This window comes from Diachasma alloeum, unplaced genomic scaffold (assembly GCF_001412515.2).
Source record: "Diachasma alloeum isolate Michigan unplaced genomic scaffold, Dall2.0 Dall_scaffold_00277, whole genome shotgun sequence".
NCBI lineage: Eukaryota > Metazoa > Arthropoda > Insecta > Hymenoptera > Braconidae > Diachasma > Diachasma alloeum.
This window is the reverse complement of record NW_021680416.1, coordinates 108433-128280: the sequence shown is the minus strand read 5'-3', so window position 1 is coordinate 128280 and position 19848 is coordinate 108433. Positions and strand designations below refer to the sequence as shown.

Below are 19848 nucleotides of genomic sequence, written 5' to 3'. Positions count from 1 at the left end.
ATAGTTAACGAATCTCTCTTGGAATAAATGAATCAGTCTATCAGTGTACGGTCAGGCTGAGGAGATCCCAGTAAACATCTGATACTTGAAAGCACGTAGAATACACGTAACGATGTTCGACCAGATGTATATGGTCGAAACTTTAGACGTTTATGATGCCTTCTATACTGTGTCTACAAGTCGTCTTTTTCACATTAATTCAAGTAATATAAAAATGATATAGGCATCCACGCCAATTAGTCGTGGCGAAGACGTGCATAATGCGTGTACACAATGCGGTGGAAAATGCGAGGGGCTAACCACGACAAATAGCTGATTATCGCATTCTGTTTTTAAAGCGTTCAAGATGGGACATCTACTCGACGGAAATATTTTCACCATCCTCGAATGGAAAAATTATAACACATTCTTTCCACCCTCTCCAAAGTCGTAAAAAAATGAACATAATCTATGAGCCGATTACCCAGCAACGGTAAAAATACGTCGTATTAACTATATATGTTCGAGGGTTTTTGAATCACTTGTAATCGTTTGCTGGATTTTTCCAAAAACAAATCACAGGCATTTCACTACAAGATTGTACGGCTGCGGAAATTTTTTGGACATAGCAATTTAAAATTGAAAAGCCAAGACAATCCCAAATTTTCCTCTGATACAGAGGAACTGATACTGATACTGATAAAGACATAATATTGTGCCTTTAAAATTGAGTCCGTATTATGCAATTTAAAATTGAAAAGGCAAGACAATCCGAAATTTTCCTTTGATACAGAGGAACTGATACTGATACTGATAAAGACACAATATTGTGCCTTTAGTGCTCAGACGTGGGAGGCAAGGATGCACGGAGAGAAATATTCAATAAAAATTACGTATCTTTTCCGTAATTCCGGAGCGAAATGTGGTTGTAGAAAATTTTGCGGAACTGTCACGGAATTTTTCCAGAGCGTTTCGTAATTTTTATCTGAATCTCCTGTGAAAAATTACTATACCGTCACTTAAATTTTCTGAGTCGATTCCGTAATCGGTAAGCGAATTGTGAGTTCCGTCATTTTTACTGAACATTTCTCTTCGTGTGTGAGCGAGGATTGGATAAAGCACTATGATTTTTGAAGATCTTATGCTTCTTTCCACCTCCGAATTTTTTGCTGACCATGGTATGATCCCATGGTTTGGCGCATCACGTATGAAAAAATCGTATAGAAATTTTCTATACGGATTGCATATAGAAATTCTATAGGATTTCCATATATGACATTCCGATATTTCTATACGAATTATTTCTATACATAGATTTTTACATAAATTTTTGTTTTCATACGAAAGATGTCTAAACGCTCCAGAGAAAAACGTAGAGAAATGTCGCGACTCCATACGAAATATTTCTATTCATGTGGCAGTGGGTCGTATAGAATCAAACCTATAGAAATCGTATAAAAATGATTTGTATAAAAAATATTCGTATAGAAATATCTGAATATCATATACGAAAAAAATTTTCTATACGTGATAGCACCCTAATTTCTCCACCACCACCAGAATTTCTCTTGCCGTGTCCAACTATGATCGAGTGCCCCCCTCCCCTTGCCAGATTGCTTCACTACCACCACCCGTTTTTTCTTGTTGTTTATCGGAGTGTATCTTTTTGCGAAGTTCGGAAAGTCCACTGCAAAAAAGATAGGGAATGCATAGTTTAGGTATTTTATGTCTGGAGCTAGACGTGTCACGTATTGTCAAAACTGGAAGCATGATGAACGCAGTGTCAAAGGTAAATTTCTTCCATGTGAGAAAATACTATTCCCACAATTTTATAAATTGGATAATTCTTGTGATTAGAAATATCCACATATAAACTTTGAAGATGGGATTTGGAAGGGGCCTACGAAGAGTTATCCAGAGGAAAATTTACAAATTGGAAAGAGACTGCTGCGGAGTTTGAAGGAAGCGCCAAACTTTGTTGGGCAAGTATGTTGAGATCAATAGGAATTTGCAGGAATTAAGAAAAATTTTAATTTACAGTTTTAACCTTAAATGATTAATGATTTCAATTATAAATATTAGAAAGATTGCATTTTAATTAACGAGATCAAATGCGCGCTTCGCACACATATCCAAACGATGCATCGATCAAACGATTGAGCGTTCTCATTATCAATATAGTACCATTCTCCATTCTAATAAAATTCACATTAATCAGGAGAATGAACAGTGAATAGTTGATATCAATTTTTGCATAACATTTGGCACTGAATATCGAACAATGTTAGTGAACAAATATTCTTATTAATTTCCTTTTCATTATAGAGAAGATAACAAACATGTTTACCTCATCGTGAGTTATGTGTCCTGATGCTTTGCCAATTAATTATTGCAAAACCGGGAAAAATCTCCTTTTATTATAGATTATTGATTGCCGAAAGTTGAAGATTTCAACGTTTTGAAATCACTGATGACGTCACAAGGGTATTCAGACGCTGGACTGAAAAATCCGTAATTGAGACATTTTCTATAGGAATTGCTTGCATAAATTTTTCAAGGTTTTTACTTTATTTGCTCTATTGAATGAAAGGAGTAGATAATTTGCGGAATTTTTCAATAGAATCACCCGAAAATTATTAGAAAGTTCAATAAAAATACAATAGAATTTTCTGGCAAACTCGTTAGGTTTTTCCATTAATTTTTTTCGTACGTATGTTTTATTTCTTCTATCTATTTTTACGAAGAAAGATAGATTTTTCCTTCGTAAAAATAGATAGAGGAAATTAATTCCCAGAGAGGGATAGAGGAATTTAATTCCCAGAAAATTCGTTGAAAATACCGTAAAATCTGTTTTATATTTTCCCGTTGAAAACTCTAAAAATTTACTATTGCTTCATATTTTTTTTGTGATTTCAAGTAAAAACCCTAGAGACAAATTTTTGAATTTTTTCTCTGATTGTACAGTCATTTTTCGTTAATTTTTCTGTCGGCGGCAAATATGTAGTTTCCCATTATTGTTTAATTGATTAACGTACACTGAATATGTGCCAGATCGATTCTGCGACCGGAGAAGAGGATAGTTTCGCAGCTATGATGGACAGAAGCATTCGCTGTGCTCTATGGCTGAGGAAACGAGGCATTGGACCCGGAGATACTATTGCAGTTGCTGCTAACAATCATCAAGATACTGTGATTCCTATACTGGCCAGTTTGTATATTGGTTGTGTTTTGAATCCGTATCCATTCGATTGGCTAGCCAATGGTAATAAAATAGCTTTAATAATTTTAGTAAGCAAATTTCTCGAGAATATTCCGCCAATTTCAGACGATTTTTTTTCCCGTAAAGTGTCTGGTTAATTCTAGAAAAAGTGCAATTTATTGGACTTTTATTAGAATTTTATGAAAAATTCTGTCATTTCTATTACAAATTGTGCAAGTTTGCATAAACAAAGATATCAACTATTAAAGTTTACAGCAAATGTCCCACTTTGTCCCATTCGTCCCTTTATAGACGATTGGTACCTATTGAACGAAAGAGGGGAATCCCCGTCGGTGAACACTGGCGATGACTATGCCGAAGATCACCTATGAAAGAATAGTCAATAGAAAATCGAGTCGTTTCACTAGAAAGCTCTGTTGAATTTTCATTGTAGGGGAAGGTGGGGCAAAACGGACCAGGCGGGTACAACGGACTCTAAGGGTACAACAGACCACTGACAGAAAATTGATAATATTTTATTTTTGAGGCTTTCGTCGCCATGATTATTGATATTATTTTGGCTTCCGAGTGGATCAATTGATAATATTTGTTTTTGCTTCCGAATAAAAGCAAAAATAAAAATTTAACGTCATTTGTGGTTTGAGGTGATTAGTAAATCTGATCAAATTGAAGTTCAACGACACTTATTGTCTATAAAACCCCTGTGACGGTTGCGATCGAAGAAACTCACTTTTAATTCAACACATTCAGTGTTCCTGATTTGAAGGGAAGAAAAAAAAAATTACCAATTTTGTCAGTGGTCCGTTTTGCCCTGCGGTCCGTTTTGCCCTCCCGGCCCGATTTGCCCTACCCTCCTCTACTTCTTTTAAAATTCGGAGTGATAATTCGCTAAAACATCGTCTTTTGATTTTGTTTCATGACATATCCATTAAAAAATTATAGGCGCATAATCATCATCTGTCTGCCAAAGGGCCAATATCTCATTTCATGAATATGGTCGAGCCAAAGATTATTTTCTGTACTGCTTCTCACGATTTCTCGTCTGAGAATTGCTATTACATACTTCCCAAACTCGAAAACTTGAAAAATATTGTTCCTGGACTGTTGCGATGGGTTTTTTTTCCTCGTGTGGTTGGCCAGTCCTCGCCTACGGCTCGGAGGCAAACGCCACACGAGTAAAAAAACCCCATCGCAACAGGCCGGAAAAATACAATTTCACCTACGAAGATCCAGCGGACGTGGAGTTCAAGCACAACGATATCAGCAATAAAAAAATTTGAAATAATAGTGTTTGAAAAAGTCAATAGAACGTGCATCATCGACTCAAAATCCTAGAATGTTTGTTTATAAACAAAAATATCAAATATCAAAGTTCGTCACAATCGGTCCACTTTGCCGGCGTCACGCGTTTGCCACGGATTTGTTCAAGTACGAATGAAAGAGGGGAATCCCCCTCTATGAACACAGGCGATGACTTGCATCTGTGCCAAAAGTCACCCATGAAAAAAGTGAATAGAAAACAGCCTTTTCGCTAGGAAATTCTCTCGGATTGTATGAAAATTCCGGTTGATTATTACACCGTTATGAAAAAATTGAAATTTCATGGACAGTCATGCACTAATAATTTTCAGGAGGTTGACATTAAATGCGATTTAAAGGGAAAAATTGTGAATTTTCCGATTTCATTGAAATTTCAACTTTCTAAGCAGTATTAGGACGAGAATTACTCAACTACGGATACTACTGTGTCCGTATTAACATCAGTACATCACCATCTGCTTCTCACAGGGCTAATATCTCACTTCATGAATATGAAAGACTTGCATGGATCTTTCGTTCCAAAATTCGCTGAATTTTCAATAGATTGAAAATTTAAGAATATATTTACTCGAATTTTCCCGATTTCCATCAATTTCCACGGACTTATTGAACTTAAATTTCAAATTCTCATTAATTTTTTCGTGAAAAATTGAATTTTCAATGACGGAATTCCTTAACATTTCAGTGGAACTAAAATATGATAAAAATTTCCAAGGAGTATGTCGGAAATTTCGACCAAAAATTGTGAACACTGGAGATAACACAATGGCATGGCAGAATTTCACAATTTCCAATAGAATTCTGATAGAATTTCAATAGAATCTTCTGTTGTTACCGACGCCGGTGGCCGAGTGGACTAGACGCAAGTCTAGTCTGCGAAAGGTTGTTAGTTCGATTCCCCGTGGAACCGAATTTTTCAACGGAAAGCTCTGGCGAGCGGGAGGTTGCTAATAGAGTAACCGCCTGTACCGGCGTGGGTTTCCTGTGGTTTCCCATGCTACCCCTATGTTCTATAGAAGTGCTAAAGCGGTACAGTGTAGAATCCACAGCCGCATGCATAGGGTTGGATAGAGTGCCGAAATGAGACTCGAAAAGAGGACTCAAAAGGCCGTAAAAAAAGAATCTTCCGTCCAATATGCTATAGTTTTTCTATTCAAATTTTGTGTCCGTATTACCATCAGTACATCACCATCTTCTTCTCACAGGGCTAATATCTCACTTCATGAATATGATCGAGCCAAAGATCATTTTCGCCGATGAAGATCTAGCGCAGATGATGCACGAGCACAACGATATCAGCAATGAAAAAGTCGAGATTATAGTTTTCGGGAGTCTCCCCGGACTAGCATCCTTCGAAGAGATTCTTCTTGAGCAGAAGCCATCGGAGGTTGAAAATTTTGAATGGATTAACATTCGCTTCCCGGCGGAAACCGCAATGCTGATGTTCACTTCAGGGACAACAGGCTATCCCAAGGTGTTCCAGTACAGTTATAGACACCTGGAGAGGGACCTAAACTGGTTACCGCGGGAAGAACTCCACGGGAAAGTGGGAACCTGGTGCATCGAGACCGCTTGGACTGTTATCATCATAACAGTTCTGAGTTCAATAATCAATCGTTCGACATATGTCATCCACAAGTTCACGGACATTCCCGAGTTGTGCAGAGTCATCGAGAAGTACAAGGTATCGTGGAATTCTTTTGGGTAGATATGAATCGAAATGTCGATGCCTTTGGAGTGATGAGATGGTCTATCAGTTATTTCGATGATGAAGCGTTTGTGGACAAATCAAGATTCTTCGATATCTCCTACAATTTCTGATAAATTAAGTATTTTTAATACGCACGTTTGCATGTTGACGTTCATTTTCTTTTCCTTCTCCTTGAATCCCTCCTCTGAAATTGTTTTTTTTTTTCAATTGTACAGTCGTTTACTAAAGTTCTGAAACAAAATGCATAGGATACAAGCTCAGATCGTTTCAGAACTTTGGTAAATGATTGTATATGAAAAAAAATGACTTTCTCTAATTTTATAATCTTTACAATTGACTCCTACGATAGAAGAAAAATCCTAATTAAGAGGGATAACAGCCAGTTTTTTTCTATATCATCTACTTCCTAATAAACGGAACGTCCTGATTAAAAGGGATAACGGCCCGTAAAACCTGGAAGTTGGACGGCCTCAAAAACAGAAATAGAATAGAAATCAATTGTTTATTTATTCTAATTTGTTTTCAGGTTGTTTCTTCCTGTCATTTTACCTTTCGTCCCCTTTCAATTTAATAAAAACTTTTTAATCAATTCCACGGCCTTTTTAATTGGTGTCAGAAGTGGGATTCGAACCCACCCCCAGGGAGTAATATTATGAATATCGAACCCTCGTATAAGTTCTATCATGTTTTCATTCATTTCCTTTTCTTTCCCCTTGAATCCCTCCTCTGAAATTAGTTTCTTTTTCAATTGTTATTTATTCTAGTTTGTTTTCGGATTGTTTCTTCCCATCATTTTACCTCTCGTCCCTTTTTGATTTAATAGACTCTTTTTAATCAATTCCACGGCCTTTTCAATATTAAAGATTGATTGGTCGATGCTGAGGGTGGAGCACATAAACATACTATCTCGATTACCAAACCCCGAAGATTTCGACTTATCTTCGCTGAAGTTCATCAGGTATTGCGGGTCCTACATCAGACCGGAAATAGAGAAAAATCTGCACGCCATATTTCCTCGAACGTGGTTGTCGCAGTCGTACGGTAAGAAGACGAACAAAATCACTCGAATTATATCATCAGTAATTTCATTGTTTTATCATTCGTTTGATTCATGTATTTCAATGTTAATTGATGAGTCCACAGGTTTAACAGAAGTCGGTGCCGTTACGTATACGATGAGAGACCACAAGTGCCCCGCCTGTGGTATACCCGCAGAGAACACTGAAATTAAGCTGATTAATTCGAAGAATGAGATTATTATGTGTCCCAATCAATCAGGAGAATTGTGCGTCAGAACTCCATGTCTATCGATTGTTTATTACAAGAATAAAACTGCATCGGAGATAACACTGGATTCAGACAGCTGGCATCACACCGGTGATCTGGTGTATTACAACGAGGATGGTGAATTTTTCATCGTCGATAGGATCAAGGAAATCATCAGATTTCGTTTCAGTGATGTGCCCGCTGGTGTCGTAGAGAACTGCATACTGAAGCATCCTGGTGTTCTTGAAGTTGCGGTTGTTTCTAAGCTACATGACGAAGACGTAGAACAGCCCATGGCTTTCATTGTCAAGAAGCCTCATGTTCAGGTAGGTCAAAAAAATTTAGTCACTTTCTCTTCGAGTAAAGTTACATGCGCCGTTATGAAGCCGTATAGTGGCGTTAGTATTGACAGCTGATGTTTTATTGATCTTGGATCGTGTCTTCAGGTGACGGAGAAGGAAATTGAGGGCTGGGTTGAGCAACAGCTGCCGGATCACATGAGGCTTCGAGGGGGTGTTAAATTCATTGATACAATGGTGTATAATAATTCTGGGAAAATACGTAAAGGTCTACTTCGACATTTAGCTAATGATCATTAAAATTGTGTATGAATGGCTTATGATTAAGGTACTTAGTCTATCAGATGGGAACAGTCGGCAATGTACAAAAAAGTGAAATTTTGGGGGAAAATTCTTGAAATAGTCAGGAATATGTCGCAAGCAGTCGAAACATAATTGATCGCTCAGTTTCTTGTTTAAAAAATGATTGAAAATATCGCGTGTTAAGTGAAGAAAGATCGTAGTAACCATTTTGGGATTTTTAGGTCAACGAAGTGCAAAAACGTCAGACAAACCTAATCTAGGGAACATGAAATCTGGACGATTTGGACTCTCTAGAATCATTTCAACCCAACTTTTCAGGACTATTTTTTAGCGCATACGACCTTTTTCCGTAAATTTTTCTTCAATGGAAATTTCGCTAAAATAATGTTTTTTTATTTCTTTGAAAGTACGACCAAATATCAGAAAAATGAAGAGAAAACTGTGGACAAATTTTTTTTTATGTTTCCACTATTGGAGAAATATTTATGGAAAAAGGTCGTATACGCCAAAAAAATTGTCTTCAAAAGTTAAGTTAAAATAATTCTGCAGAGCCTAAATCGTCCAGATTTCATGTTCTCTGGATTAGGTTTATACTGTTTTCCACTTCATTGACCAAAAAATCCCAAAATAGTCAATACCATCTTTTTCTATTTAGCGAGCGATATCATTTCTACAGCATTTTGAGAGTCACCTTTCAACTGTCCAGTGTGAGCCTCAACAATGTACAAGCAATGCAAATACCCGATTCACACCATTGAACACATTTCAAGAATATATTTTCGCCATTTCATAATTTATTGTCATTTCCGTAATTCCTGGCAGCTTAGTTGGCAGAGTGCCCGGCACAGTGCGGTATTCTTTCTCTCTAAATTTTAATTCTCTTAGAATTTTTTAATTTTTTTTCTCCATAATCTGTTTTGAACCATGATGTTCATGTTTTTCCCATTTTTGAGGTAATAGAAGGCACTTACAGGTGTCTGTTTACTGTCAGATCCCTATTTTTGGTTTTTCTTTGGTATGATCAAAATGAATTCTGCTGGAATCCTAAAACAACTAGTGAGTAAACAATGAGGCATTTTAATTTCGTTCATTTACTTTCAATGAATTGTAATCAAAGCTTTAATAAACATGTGCAAAAATGAACTAATGCTGAATTATCAGTATACATTCACTTTATAAAAAATATCAGTCAGTAACAAATTCGATATCTGGATTATTCTTCGATAATTTAGCAATAATATCAGAATTCTCCCAAATCGGATTGTCCCTCAGGTCGAGTTTAACGAGTTTATGTTTCTCAATTAAATCCAAAATTTCGTCTGAACTCGTCAGTTCATTATTCCGTAAAGATAGAATCTCCAGGCTACGTAGGGTCGGAAAACCATTGAGACTCTTCAAACTGTTGCTCGATAATGACAATTTTTTGCACTCCTGCAGAGCCCCCAGTCGATGCAGTGAATTACCTAGTTGATTGGCCCCTAGGTTCACCTCTTCGAAGAGACTGAAGTATTGTTCGTTGTAGAGAATCGTCAGTTCACGATTTGATAAGTCTATTGTGGAATTTATCCCTGTATCGTTTTCGTTTTTCCAGAGGTTGTGGAGTTCGTAATCCATGATGCATTTACTTCCTGAGTGATAAATAATTCTCATTAATTCATCAGAAATTTAAACGTTTTTCTGCAATTTTTCGATACATATAAAAAAATGAATAGAAAAACCTAGCGAATTCGTTGGAAAATTCGATTGAATTTCTTTTCAACTTTCTATCAGTTTTTGATCGATTTTATTAATCAATTCTGCAGCTTATATTCTATTTTTTCAAGAGAAGTGTTCAATGAAAAATATTTTATAGGAAAAATCAATAGAATTTGATTTCTCTATACTTATTCTATTGAGATATTTTCTATAGAAATTCTTGGGCTCAAATTTTCTAACTTAATTTTTTTTATTGATAAGAAAGGGTCAATGGAGTAAAAAAAACTTGAAAAATTAATGTCGATGATTTCCTATAGAAAATATTTTAAGAGAAAGAGTTGTTTAGAAGTTTGAAATTCTACTGATGTTTTAATGGAAATTGTTTCTATTGGACATTTTCTATAAAAAAATTAACAGTAAAGGTGCAGAATGCTTTAATAGAATTGGCGAAAAAATAATAGAATTTTCAATAGAAGTTCAATAGAATTGTCTATAGATTTATGAAAAATTCGAATGAGAATTATAAAAAAACCATTTCCATCCAAAATTAAATTTTCATGATAAAAGATCTAAAATATTTTCTGATAATTTTACAATCATGGAGAATTAATTGCCAATTTTTCATTCTAGACAATTTGAACACAATGAAAATACTTACTCATATCAGTATAATAATTAGCCCTGAGATTGTCGATTTTAATTAAGGCACTCAGATCCTCCAAAATCTTCTCGTGATACCCCACAAGGTCGTAATTCTTCATGAGAAAAATTCCAGTGAGAATGGCCCATTTATTATTCGGCTCCATTTCATTCAACTGTTTGTAGTTCTCCATCTGCTCCTTCAACTGGGCCTTGTTATGTTTATCTATCGGTGAATGGGACGATTTGTAGAACCAAATGTCATCGGACTTGAGAAGATTGTACTCTTCATTCTCGTATTTAATGGAAATAGTTGAGCAAGAAAGGTCTAGTGGCTCGGGGAATGTTGCAGTCCAGATTTTTGAGAATTTTTTGTCGTTGTAGGAGAACCAGGTGACGTCTACTTCATTAGTGTCTTTGGTTAAGGTGAGATCGGTTGATTTTAGGGATGTATCCCCATGGAAGATGATTATAGCTCTATTTGGAGTTATTTTCACTCGCCATAGGGTGTTTGGCTGGAGTTTTGAATAGTCCAAGAGCCAACGTTGGTAAAACCAGGCGCTGGAGTCGTTGGGATCAGTGAATGTAGCATTCATAACTAAATCCAATTCTGAGGGAATAACAGGATTTTAATTGTTTTAATTTAATAATTTTTCCCTTGTATTGTGAATAACATGAAATCTAGCTTAATATCTGGTGACTTTGTCAGTATAAATATTTTAAATAACATGAGTTGGATTGTTTTTTATAAAAAAATTATAAAAATTACGTCGGTTTTTGTATAAATATTTTAGGGTCTGAAAAGAATAGGAAATTTTTCATAAGAACTTTTGTGTACAGCAAAATTAGAGCTACAATAGAGATTCTGTGTGAAAACTTTTCAATCTTCCTCTAATTTAGAAATATCTTGTAAAAACCTTCAACAGGGAAATAATTTTAAACAATATTGCAAGTAAAATATAAAAAACAATTGTTAAAATCTGATGATTTTTCCATTATAAATATTTCAAATAAGAGAGTTGGATTTATTTTTCACGAAAAGCCACGAAACTTATGTAAATTGGTCTGGATAAATATCTCAAAATTTGATAGGAAATTTTTTATAAGAATCTTTTTGTAAAACATGGTGAGATTTAGAAAAAAACAATCTCATGAATATTTAGATATTTATATTTGAATCTGAGATATTATGCAAACCAATGAATCAATTTGAAAAAAATACTCCACATTTCTCTTGCATTTTTATTCTAAAATTTACCTTCTTTATGTTTGTCAGCTATAATCGGTAACTCTCCGGACGGATCAGGAAACATTTTCGAGAGGATTTTGCTTCGATAGTGCCACGAAGAATAATTAGAAAAATTGTTGTAAATTTTTGTTGTGGAGAATTCAAACTCTTCTGCATCGGAAATCCCAGCTTTCTTCACCAGATGTTGTCTGTAATCCCAGCAGTGGACTGGAAAAAATACAGAAATGAGCAATTATCATTTTTGTTAGAATCATTGAATCATGGATATGAAAATGGTTGTGATGTCTTACAATTTCGTTCGTCCAGATTGAGACATTTAGCGCAGAGTGACAGCTCTGTTTTCCAATCTGGCTCTGGTAGATGATCGATTATCCAGCATCGGTGATGCCACACACTGTAGGACTTTGGATTTTCGCGTAGGCAGTTCTCAGTTAGGGTCAACTCTTTTTTGAGACGCTCTACGTATTCTTCTTGGGTCCTGTGAATTATCAAAATTCTATTCGTGAAGTGAATGGAATGAACTTTATTGTTAATTCATATTTAATTTGAAGATTATTGCCAATTCCATTATTCAGAGTTGATTGTTTCCATTTCTCTCATGATATTTAGAGTTTAAAATGGTAAAGAATTCTTTGAAATATTTCGAATTGAGAGGAGGCTTCGATGAAATTGTATCACCAAAAAAATTATTTTTTTGCTTCCTTTTGAGTTAGCGATATTTTATCCACCAAATGATTGTATTTACTGAGCAATGAAAAGTAATACCGAAAGAATTGGTATTTAGGAGGATGTGCTGATGAGATAAAAATTGATAGAAAAAGCTAATGTTGTCTTTAGGAAATTCTATTAGAATGTATAATTGATTATTCTATATTCCTTTTTCTTTCAGATGTATTCAAGTAAAAATTCTTAAACATCAGTTTCCCGAATTCGTTTCATGAATTCTGAAAAAAACTAGGAAATTAATGCTCAAGAATTTTCGTGAAAAAAATGTTGAGAATAATTCATACAGACAAATAAAAATCTATTGTTTTTTCTCGGAAATCGCATAATTTTCAATAGAAATCAGCAAAAAACCAATGAATTTTACTAAGATTTTAATAGGAATTCAAAAGAATTACGAGAAGTTCTATTCTGTATTTTTTCTTTCATATGTGACAAAATGATTTTTTGTAAAACTTCAATATTTTCTGAATAAAAAATGCAAAAAAATTATATTAATCCCATTTTACACTACAACAAACATTGAAAAATTAAAAGCTCCTTCAAATAGACAAAAACTTGAGAGAATAATTCGTTTAAAAAAATTAAATTTTATTGATGTTTTTCCAAAATTTCAGTTTTCAACAGAAATCAGAGCAAAAAATCAGACAAATTTTCATCAGAATATCACTGGAAGTTCAATAGAATGAGGAGAAACACTAAGTTTTTCTATATATTTTTTTATACGTGGGATAAAATGAGTTTTTGTTAATCTTTTTTTGTAAATCTTTCATTCTTCAACAAATACTGAAAAATGAAAAACTCCGTTGAATGTCATTACATTTTTTATTCTGAACATATTCATTATATAAATCTTAGGCATAAATTTTCCAACTTTTTTTTTCTTAAAATTTGAAAAAATTGAGAAAATCTATGCCCAAAAATTTCCATAGACAAAATCTTGAGACAATAGTTAATATAGAAAAATCAAACTTATTGGTTTTCCACCAAAATTGCATAATTTTCAATATTTTCAACAAAGTTTTCATCAGAATTTGAATGAAAATGCTGTAGAATTGAGAAAACACTAGGTTTTTCTATTCATTATTTTTTCATGCGTCTAATGCAATGAATTGTTGTAAATCTAATGTTTTGTAAAATAAAAAATGCAAAGAAGATTATTTTAATCTCATTTTGAATAATGGAAAACGACCTCAAAAATGCAAACTTCAATTGTGCTCTCTGAATCTCGATTAATTAACGGCTGAGAAATTCTCTATTCTGCCCCCACCCCCTGAACAATAAATGAAACTCACCACTGTTGATGTTCAAAAGCTTCTCTCCTGATATTCCAGACCGAATTGATATCCGGATTTTGCAGTGCCATTTTCTCAGTGACCAAGAGGAGCTCATCGTCGTACACTTTCTCTTTTCTCTGCTCATTACAGACAGAACTATTATAATAACTTGTCAACTAATTTCTTCATGGATATCAACAAACCTTCTGAATGACTAAATTGATGGCAGCTTTATACTGTCCAACTTTCTTGGCTCTTTCCACTTTTTTTATTGCCTCCTGTTCAGCTGTTGTGCGGACTTTGACACGACCGTGCTTATAACGAAAAAATATTGTCAAATAACTCGTGAGGAATAGAATCAAATAATTTTGTTCATACCATTTTTGTTCTGTGGATTATCGAAACAATTCAATGTACAAATTAACAATTGGTGCTGTCGTCTTGTTTGTGTACGAAAAAGGTTATGTGTCATTTCATCAGCTGACGTGCCCAGTCGTGCCTATATGATATTGCTGCTTATTCCTTATTGCTAATACTTTTTCTTATCGCTTATACTTTTCGATCACATAAATTTCAAAGAACATTTTTATTGAAAAAAAAACACCACTTTCTTCAAGAAATTCTATTGCATTTCTGTTGAGATTCTATTTTCTATGAGAATTCTATTGGAGTTTTTTAAATTTAATCAAAATATAGAGAAATCGTACGTATTTTTACATTACTTTGAAAAGCTTGCAATTTTCGGTTACTAGAATGTTTTATTTTATTCCGACTGACGAAGACGCAGTTATTGGACACATAAATATCATGAAAAATAGTATATTCTGTCTCAAGGACAGATAAACCGCGAATTTTAACTTCACTTTGTTCGGTTAGAGCGCGGTTCTCAGTACTTGGGGCATAACATTTTATGTCCCTAGGACCGTAAAACCACGATTCTAACCTCGATTCCCTCGGTTAAATTGCGTTTTTCAGGTACAGAGACATAAAATATTGTATGTCACACGACGATAAAACAATTTCTTGACTCATGTGATTGAAATTCTCACCTTCGGCTCGGGTTATAAAGCCACATTCGTCAGAAATATGACATCTTATGTCATCAGGCGATAAAAGTATTATCTGGCGAATGTGGTGTCGCAGTGGTATGAAATAATAATAATTATTTTCAGTAAAATATAATGATAGTTTTTAATAATATTCGCCGTTAGAAGGACGGTGGCGATATACAGTAGTACATATATACATGTAATAATAATAATAATAATAATAATAATAATAATAATAATAATAATAATAATAATGATAATAATAATAATTATAAAACTGAAAAATCAATTATTTGAAATAATAATAATTCTTTTTCAGTAAAATATAATGATAGTTTGTTTTATTTTTCGCCTTCTCGCCTTCGGCTCGGATTATAATCACATTCGCCAGATAATGCTTTTATCGCCTTGTGATATAGGGGAGGATGGGGTAAAATGGACACTTTGGACTTTTTTAAAATTATTCATAACTCAGAAACAAATTCATCAATTGAGCTCAATTTAGGCTCATTACAAAGGGAAAGAAATGTTCTTTGCATTGAAAAAAAAACTATTGAATTTCATCAACATTTTCATCAACATTAACATTTGAAAAAAAGTCTAAAGTGTCCATTCTACCCCAACCTCCCCTACGCTATTTTATGTCGTTGGGCCCGAAAACCGCGATCAAACCGAGGGTCTAATGACATAAATACTTTCATCGCCTGTATCACATGGTACGATGATTTACGGCATTTTAAGAAACTCAAAGACATGAGCCTCATATCTTATAAAGAGTAAATTTCACGAGGGTCAAACGTTTCAAAGACCAAGTCACAAGTCATCTCCATTGTGAGAAAGTCAATCTCATTATCTATTGAGCTTTATTGAATTCTCCACTTTATTATTTGGAGCCCCGGAAAAGTGCAGTTGAACCTGAAAAGAACCATTTTGTTCTGAAGAGTTCAAAAATGCTACCAAAGACAATTGAATTAGTTTTGCCATTTACGAATGTTGAATGAAACAAGTTAATGTCAAGACAAAAGATGATGACGCGACGAATTCAATAGAGATAAATAAATAATGAGATTGATCCTTGTAAAATTCATCCCTTGCACGGCATGACCCTCGAGACGTATGATCTTGTCGTGGTATGAACCTCGTGACTTTTTTCACCCTCGCGAGGTATAATCTTCGCGAAGCTTCACGAGTTATACGATAAAAGGTAACGTTGGCTGGTTTTTTACATTTTTACATTTATTACGTAAATTATGGGTTTTTTACAATGTACTTAGATCTGGGAATTTTCCTCGAAAATTTAGTTAAGGATATCCAAGTAGCTAGGCTATTTTTTTTCCAGTGAAATCTCGAGAAAGTGAGGCTCGATATTAAACAATTAAAGAACATTTTAAAAATCTCTAATTACTTACTTATTTATTCCATTTCACCGTATACCTCTCGGTTTTTACGGTTTCTTATTCCTTCATCTCGTTTTTTATTCCGCATATTTGTTGTTCCCGAATGCTCTTTCCAGTTTTTCCAAACAATCCCAGAAAACAAGATGCCGACAATTTGCCAGAAAATTGTCGATATAGCATCCGAAAATTTACAGCTGAATTGTCGACAAAATTCCGGAAAGAATTTTCGAAACTTAACAGGAAAATTATCTTCAAAATTACGACGTTCAATGACCATATTCGTCGCCAAAATTTTTTGTTAAATATACCATCAATGTATCATCTAATTTATCGGCAAAATGTCCGCTAAAAGGTATCAGCAACATGCTGTCATAATATTCCGACATGTTGTCAAAATTATCAGCAAAATTTCCGCAAAAATTGGACGACAACACGCAGTCAAAATTATCGGCAAAATTTGCTGTCTGGGATGTTTCTTCCCTGAAGTATTCCCGTGCGGTCATCCATCCAACTAGTGACCACGCTCAGCGCTGCATATAGCTTCCCAAAGCTAAGCCTGCCCACCACCACAGTGCGCTAGCCCCGTAGGGTTTGATGAAATAATTAAAAAATTGTAATTTTAAAAAATTACGAATCGTAACAAATTTATTCATATTCAGAATTTTACCAGAAATTCCTTTCATGCCTAAAAAATAACATTTCCAAAAGTTACAACAATTTCAGTCGTTATTTATTTATAAACGAGGAATGGCCAAAAAAATAATAATTCTGCGCAAAATTCAATTGGAATGATATATATATATATTATATTCATGAATTTTTTCAAATTTTTCTCGCAATTTAATTGACAAATTTGATGATTGCAATTATTCAATTCTCCCTTATTTCATATAAAACAGACATTTGTCGGAAGCGAAATACGTATGGGAGCATCGAATAGCGAAACAGTAGTGCTAGCAATTACATTTCTTGCCTGCGCAGAGAATAATTTTTTTTTGAAAATACTAAATCTATTTTTGCAATAAAAATTTTCAATCCTGGCCCACGCTTCGCATGTTTGGCACAAAAAAAGCTTTTTTGATCATTTTTAACTAACAATGTTTTTTTGGTCTGAATAAGACTTGTTTGAGAACTCTACTGTTTTTCTCAGCGTAAAAGATACTTGGATAGGGGAGGGTGTGCCTGTACCGCCCACCTAAGGGGAAATGCCAGTTTTATATGTTATATTTCAACTTGAGTATAAAAAACGTATTTGTGAGACTTCTTTAACTATTGAACTCGTTATTCTTGAAGTGTATACATTCCGAGAATAACGAGTTCAATAGTTAAAGAAGTCTCACGTAATTCTCCTTAGAATCCACAAAATTGATTGGAAATAAAAGAGAAGGCCTATTGAGCGGTACTACCCGCCGTCGGGTAATACCGCTCGGCACGATTCCAATGTCGCTCATAAGGTTTTGCGTGTATCGCTCGCACCGCAATCTAGCCTATACTCGAGTGCTGTCGAGCAACTACGTGGCTGATCCTATGAGCGGTAGTACCGGCTCCGCTCGGCGTCAACAAAATTGTTGATAATTATTGACATGAGTAGAGTTTTGAGTTCGAATTGGTCTCAAATTATGCACGAAAATACCACGAATCGACTAACCACAGTTTAATGTGAAAATTCAGCGTTTGAAACTATCAAAAATCTTAAATAAAAGTCCACAAATTTTGCACTATAAAGACCTCAAAACTTCGTTACGTGTTTTTTCATATTTAAATTGGTAAATAAAGTGAAATTTTTCCGACAATCGCATCTTATCATCAAATTCTTCATGATCAGGAACAGAAAGAAATTTTCAAGTTGATGGTTGTGGAGAAAATCGGGTGAGCGGTATTACCCGCTGAGCGGTACAAGCACACCCTCCCCTAAGTCGACTTAAATCGTTTTACCGCTTCGATACTGACATGGAAAAATGGGATCGTTAATGAGAAGTTGGTCCTTCTGACGCTCGAGATGGATGGGATGAACGTCCCCTGAGTTCGTTCCGAAAACTCACTGAAATGTTAATTCGTAGAAATCAAATATTATCACTTGGTCTGCAAAAATTATCATAATTCCGCCATTTCTGTGGTGATGCCCCGTCCTTGCTAAATTTACCGAGTTTCCTCTCACTATTCAATGCAATATTATGCAAAAAACTCTTGATTTCTATTCTTTTATTTCAATTTCGATTCGTGTATCTGAAAAGAATTCCCAGAAAGAGTGTTTTTTCTTGCGTTTTCACAAACAAATAAAATAACAAAATTAGTGAAATGAAGATTATTCATATAAATTCAAAAATGCCAGAGTGAAACACTCGTATGAGAAAAAAATGAAGATTATAAGCCTGATGCACTTTCTTCACTTTCTTCACTTCTTGTGAGTTTTAGATAAACCGACGTAATAACATGTGTAATGAAATTATCAAATGATAGAATTATTTGCATCCCTTGAAGGAATCAAATTTATTCATTACCATTATTTATAATTCATTTACTATTTATTGCAATAAATAATCGCCATCAATACCCCAAGTGTTATGCATAGCAACGAGAGGGAAGAGTTTTGCTGATTAAAACCTGATTTTATTTGATTGTAAACCATGCCGATCGTTGATATGAAGGGAAAATTGAGAACACATTTTATTACAATCTGGACGGGTGTTAATTTCTAGATGTTTTCAACTTGCATTGAATATTCCATAAATAATTTATTATTTATTATTTCACCTTCCATTAATATTATTCGTGTATAATCATGTGATCAATTTTTTTTTCTATTGACGGCCATTAAATAAATAAATAATATATGGCCCAGTCGTCCAGAAATTAGGGGTTTCGGCTACATTCAATTATTTCTTAATTTAATTCAGTAGCGAAGTGGTAAAACGGTACAAGTCAATTTTGACTATTGACCAGTTTTCAATGAATATCTCGGAATCTAAGGGAGATGGCAAAATTTTTCTCACAATCTTTTCGTCGAGCCGATTGAGTGCTACAACAAATATTATTATAAAAATTTCGCTATCTCCCTTAGATTCCACACTGCACAGAGACATTTATTACGGGAAAGGCTCTTTGAAAAAAGTTGTAATATTTTGGAGAATTTTTTAATCACACTTTTATCGCATAAAAATGACAGATGACTACATACCACTGTTTTGAAAATTGAGGTACTTAGCTGTCACTTCCCATGAGGAGTTAGTGTTTTGTTATCCACCGTGGAAAATGACAGCTAATAGATAATTTGTCACAGCGAATCAGATATTTGTAATTTCCACTTTTTTCAACTCATTCTGAATCTCAATTAAAAACGCTCTTTGAAAAAGTTCAGAATTTTCTATTTTATCATTCCATCATAATTTTTAGAAATTTCTACATGATGTACCACTCAATTGATAATTTTGGATTAGGAAAGATAAAAAAATCCAGATAACATTTGAAAGATAGTACACCCAGGCCTTAAATATTACAATTCCGAATTAAGGCCCGGGTGGATTATCTTTTGGTTGTTTTTTTATTTCGATAATATGAAATGATCTCCAATTGCTATTCAGTTTTCCATAGCCCTGGAGTTTACAAAAATTATGATATTGGACAATCAAAAAAACGTTGAAAAAAAGCGGAACATTTTCAAAGAGCATTTTGGAATAATATTGGAAAGTAAACCCAATTGAGAGGAAATTGCAAATTAATA

General features: G+C 34.3%; 2 protein-coding genes across 2 annotated transcripts; one reads left to right on the top strand and one right to left on the bottom strand.

Annotated features, from left to right (window-relative positions):
• The first annotated feature begins 1747 nt into the window (after positions 1–1747).
• LOC107038025 (4-coumarate--CoA ligase 1-like) lies at positions 1748–8095 on the top strand. Its single transcript, XM_015256889.1, has 7 exons — positions 1748–1768; positions 1837–1965; positions 3031–3241; positions 5725–6203; positions 7094–7271; positions 7374–7822; positions 7943–8095. The coding sequence occupies exons 1-7, from the start codon at positions 1748–1750 to the stop codon at positions 8093–8095; spliced, it is 1620 nt and encodes a 539-aa protein (XP_015112375.1).
• A 1075-nt stretch (positions 8096–9170) lies between these two features.
• Positions 9171–14149, bottom strand: LOC107038068 (geranylgeranyl transferase type-2 subunit alpha). Its single transcript, XM_015256947.1, has 7 exons — positions 14060–14149; positions 13885–13995; positions 13700–13818; positions 11972–12159; positions 11691–11888; positions 10452–11042; positions 9171–9726 (listed from the first exon to the last, which is right to left on the bottom strand). Exons 1-7 carry the CDS (start codon positions 14060–14062, stop codon positions 9284–9286), a joined length of 1653 nt encoding a protein of 550 aa, XP_015112433.1. The 5' UTR covers positions 14063–14149; the 3' UTR covers positions 9171–9283.
• Positions 14150–19848: the final 5699 nt, after the last annotated feature.

Bases quoted from the DNA above. Each gene is read 5' to 3' on its own strand.
- LOC107038025 (XM_015256889.1), top strand. From the start codon at position 1,748: ATGATGAACGCAGTGTCAAAG. The intron at 6,204-7,093 runs GTATCGTGGAAT...TCAATATTAAAG, and splicing joins GAGTCATCGAGAAGTACAAG to ATTGATTGGTCGATGCTGAG. The intron at 7,823-7,942 runs GTAGGTCAAAAA...TCGTGTCTTCAG, and splicing joins TCAAGAAGCCTCATGTTCAG to GTGACGGAGAAGGAAATTGA.
- LOC107038068 (XM_015256947.1), bottom strand. The intron at 13,819-13,884 runs GTTTGTTGATAT...TGTAATGAGCAG, and splicing joins TCAATTTAGTCATTCAGAAG to AGAAAAGAGAAAGTGTACGA. The intron at 11,043-11,690 runs GTAAATTTTAGA...TTATTCCCTCAG, and splicing joins AGCTGACAAACATAAAGAAG to AATTGGATTTAGTTATGAAT.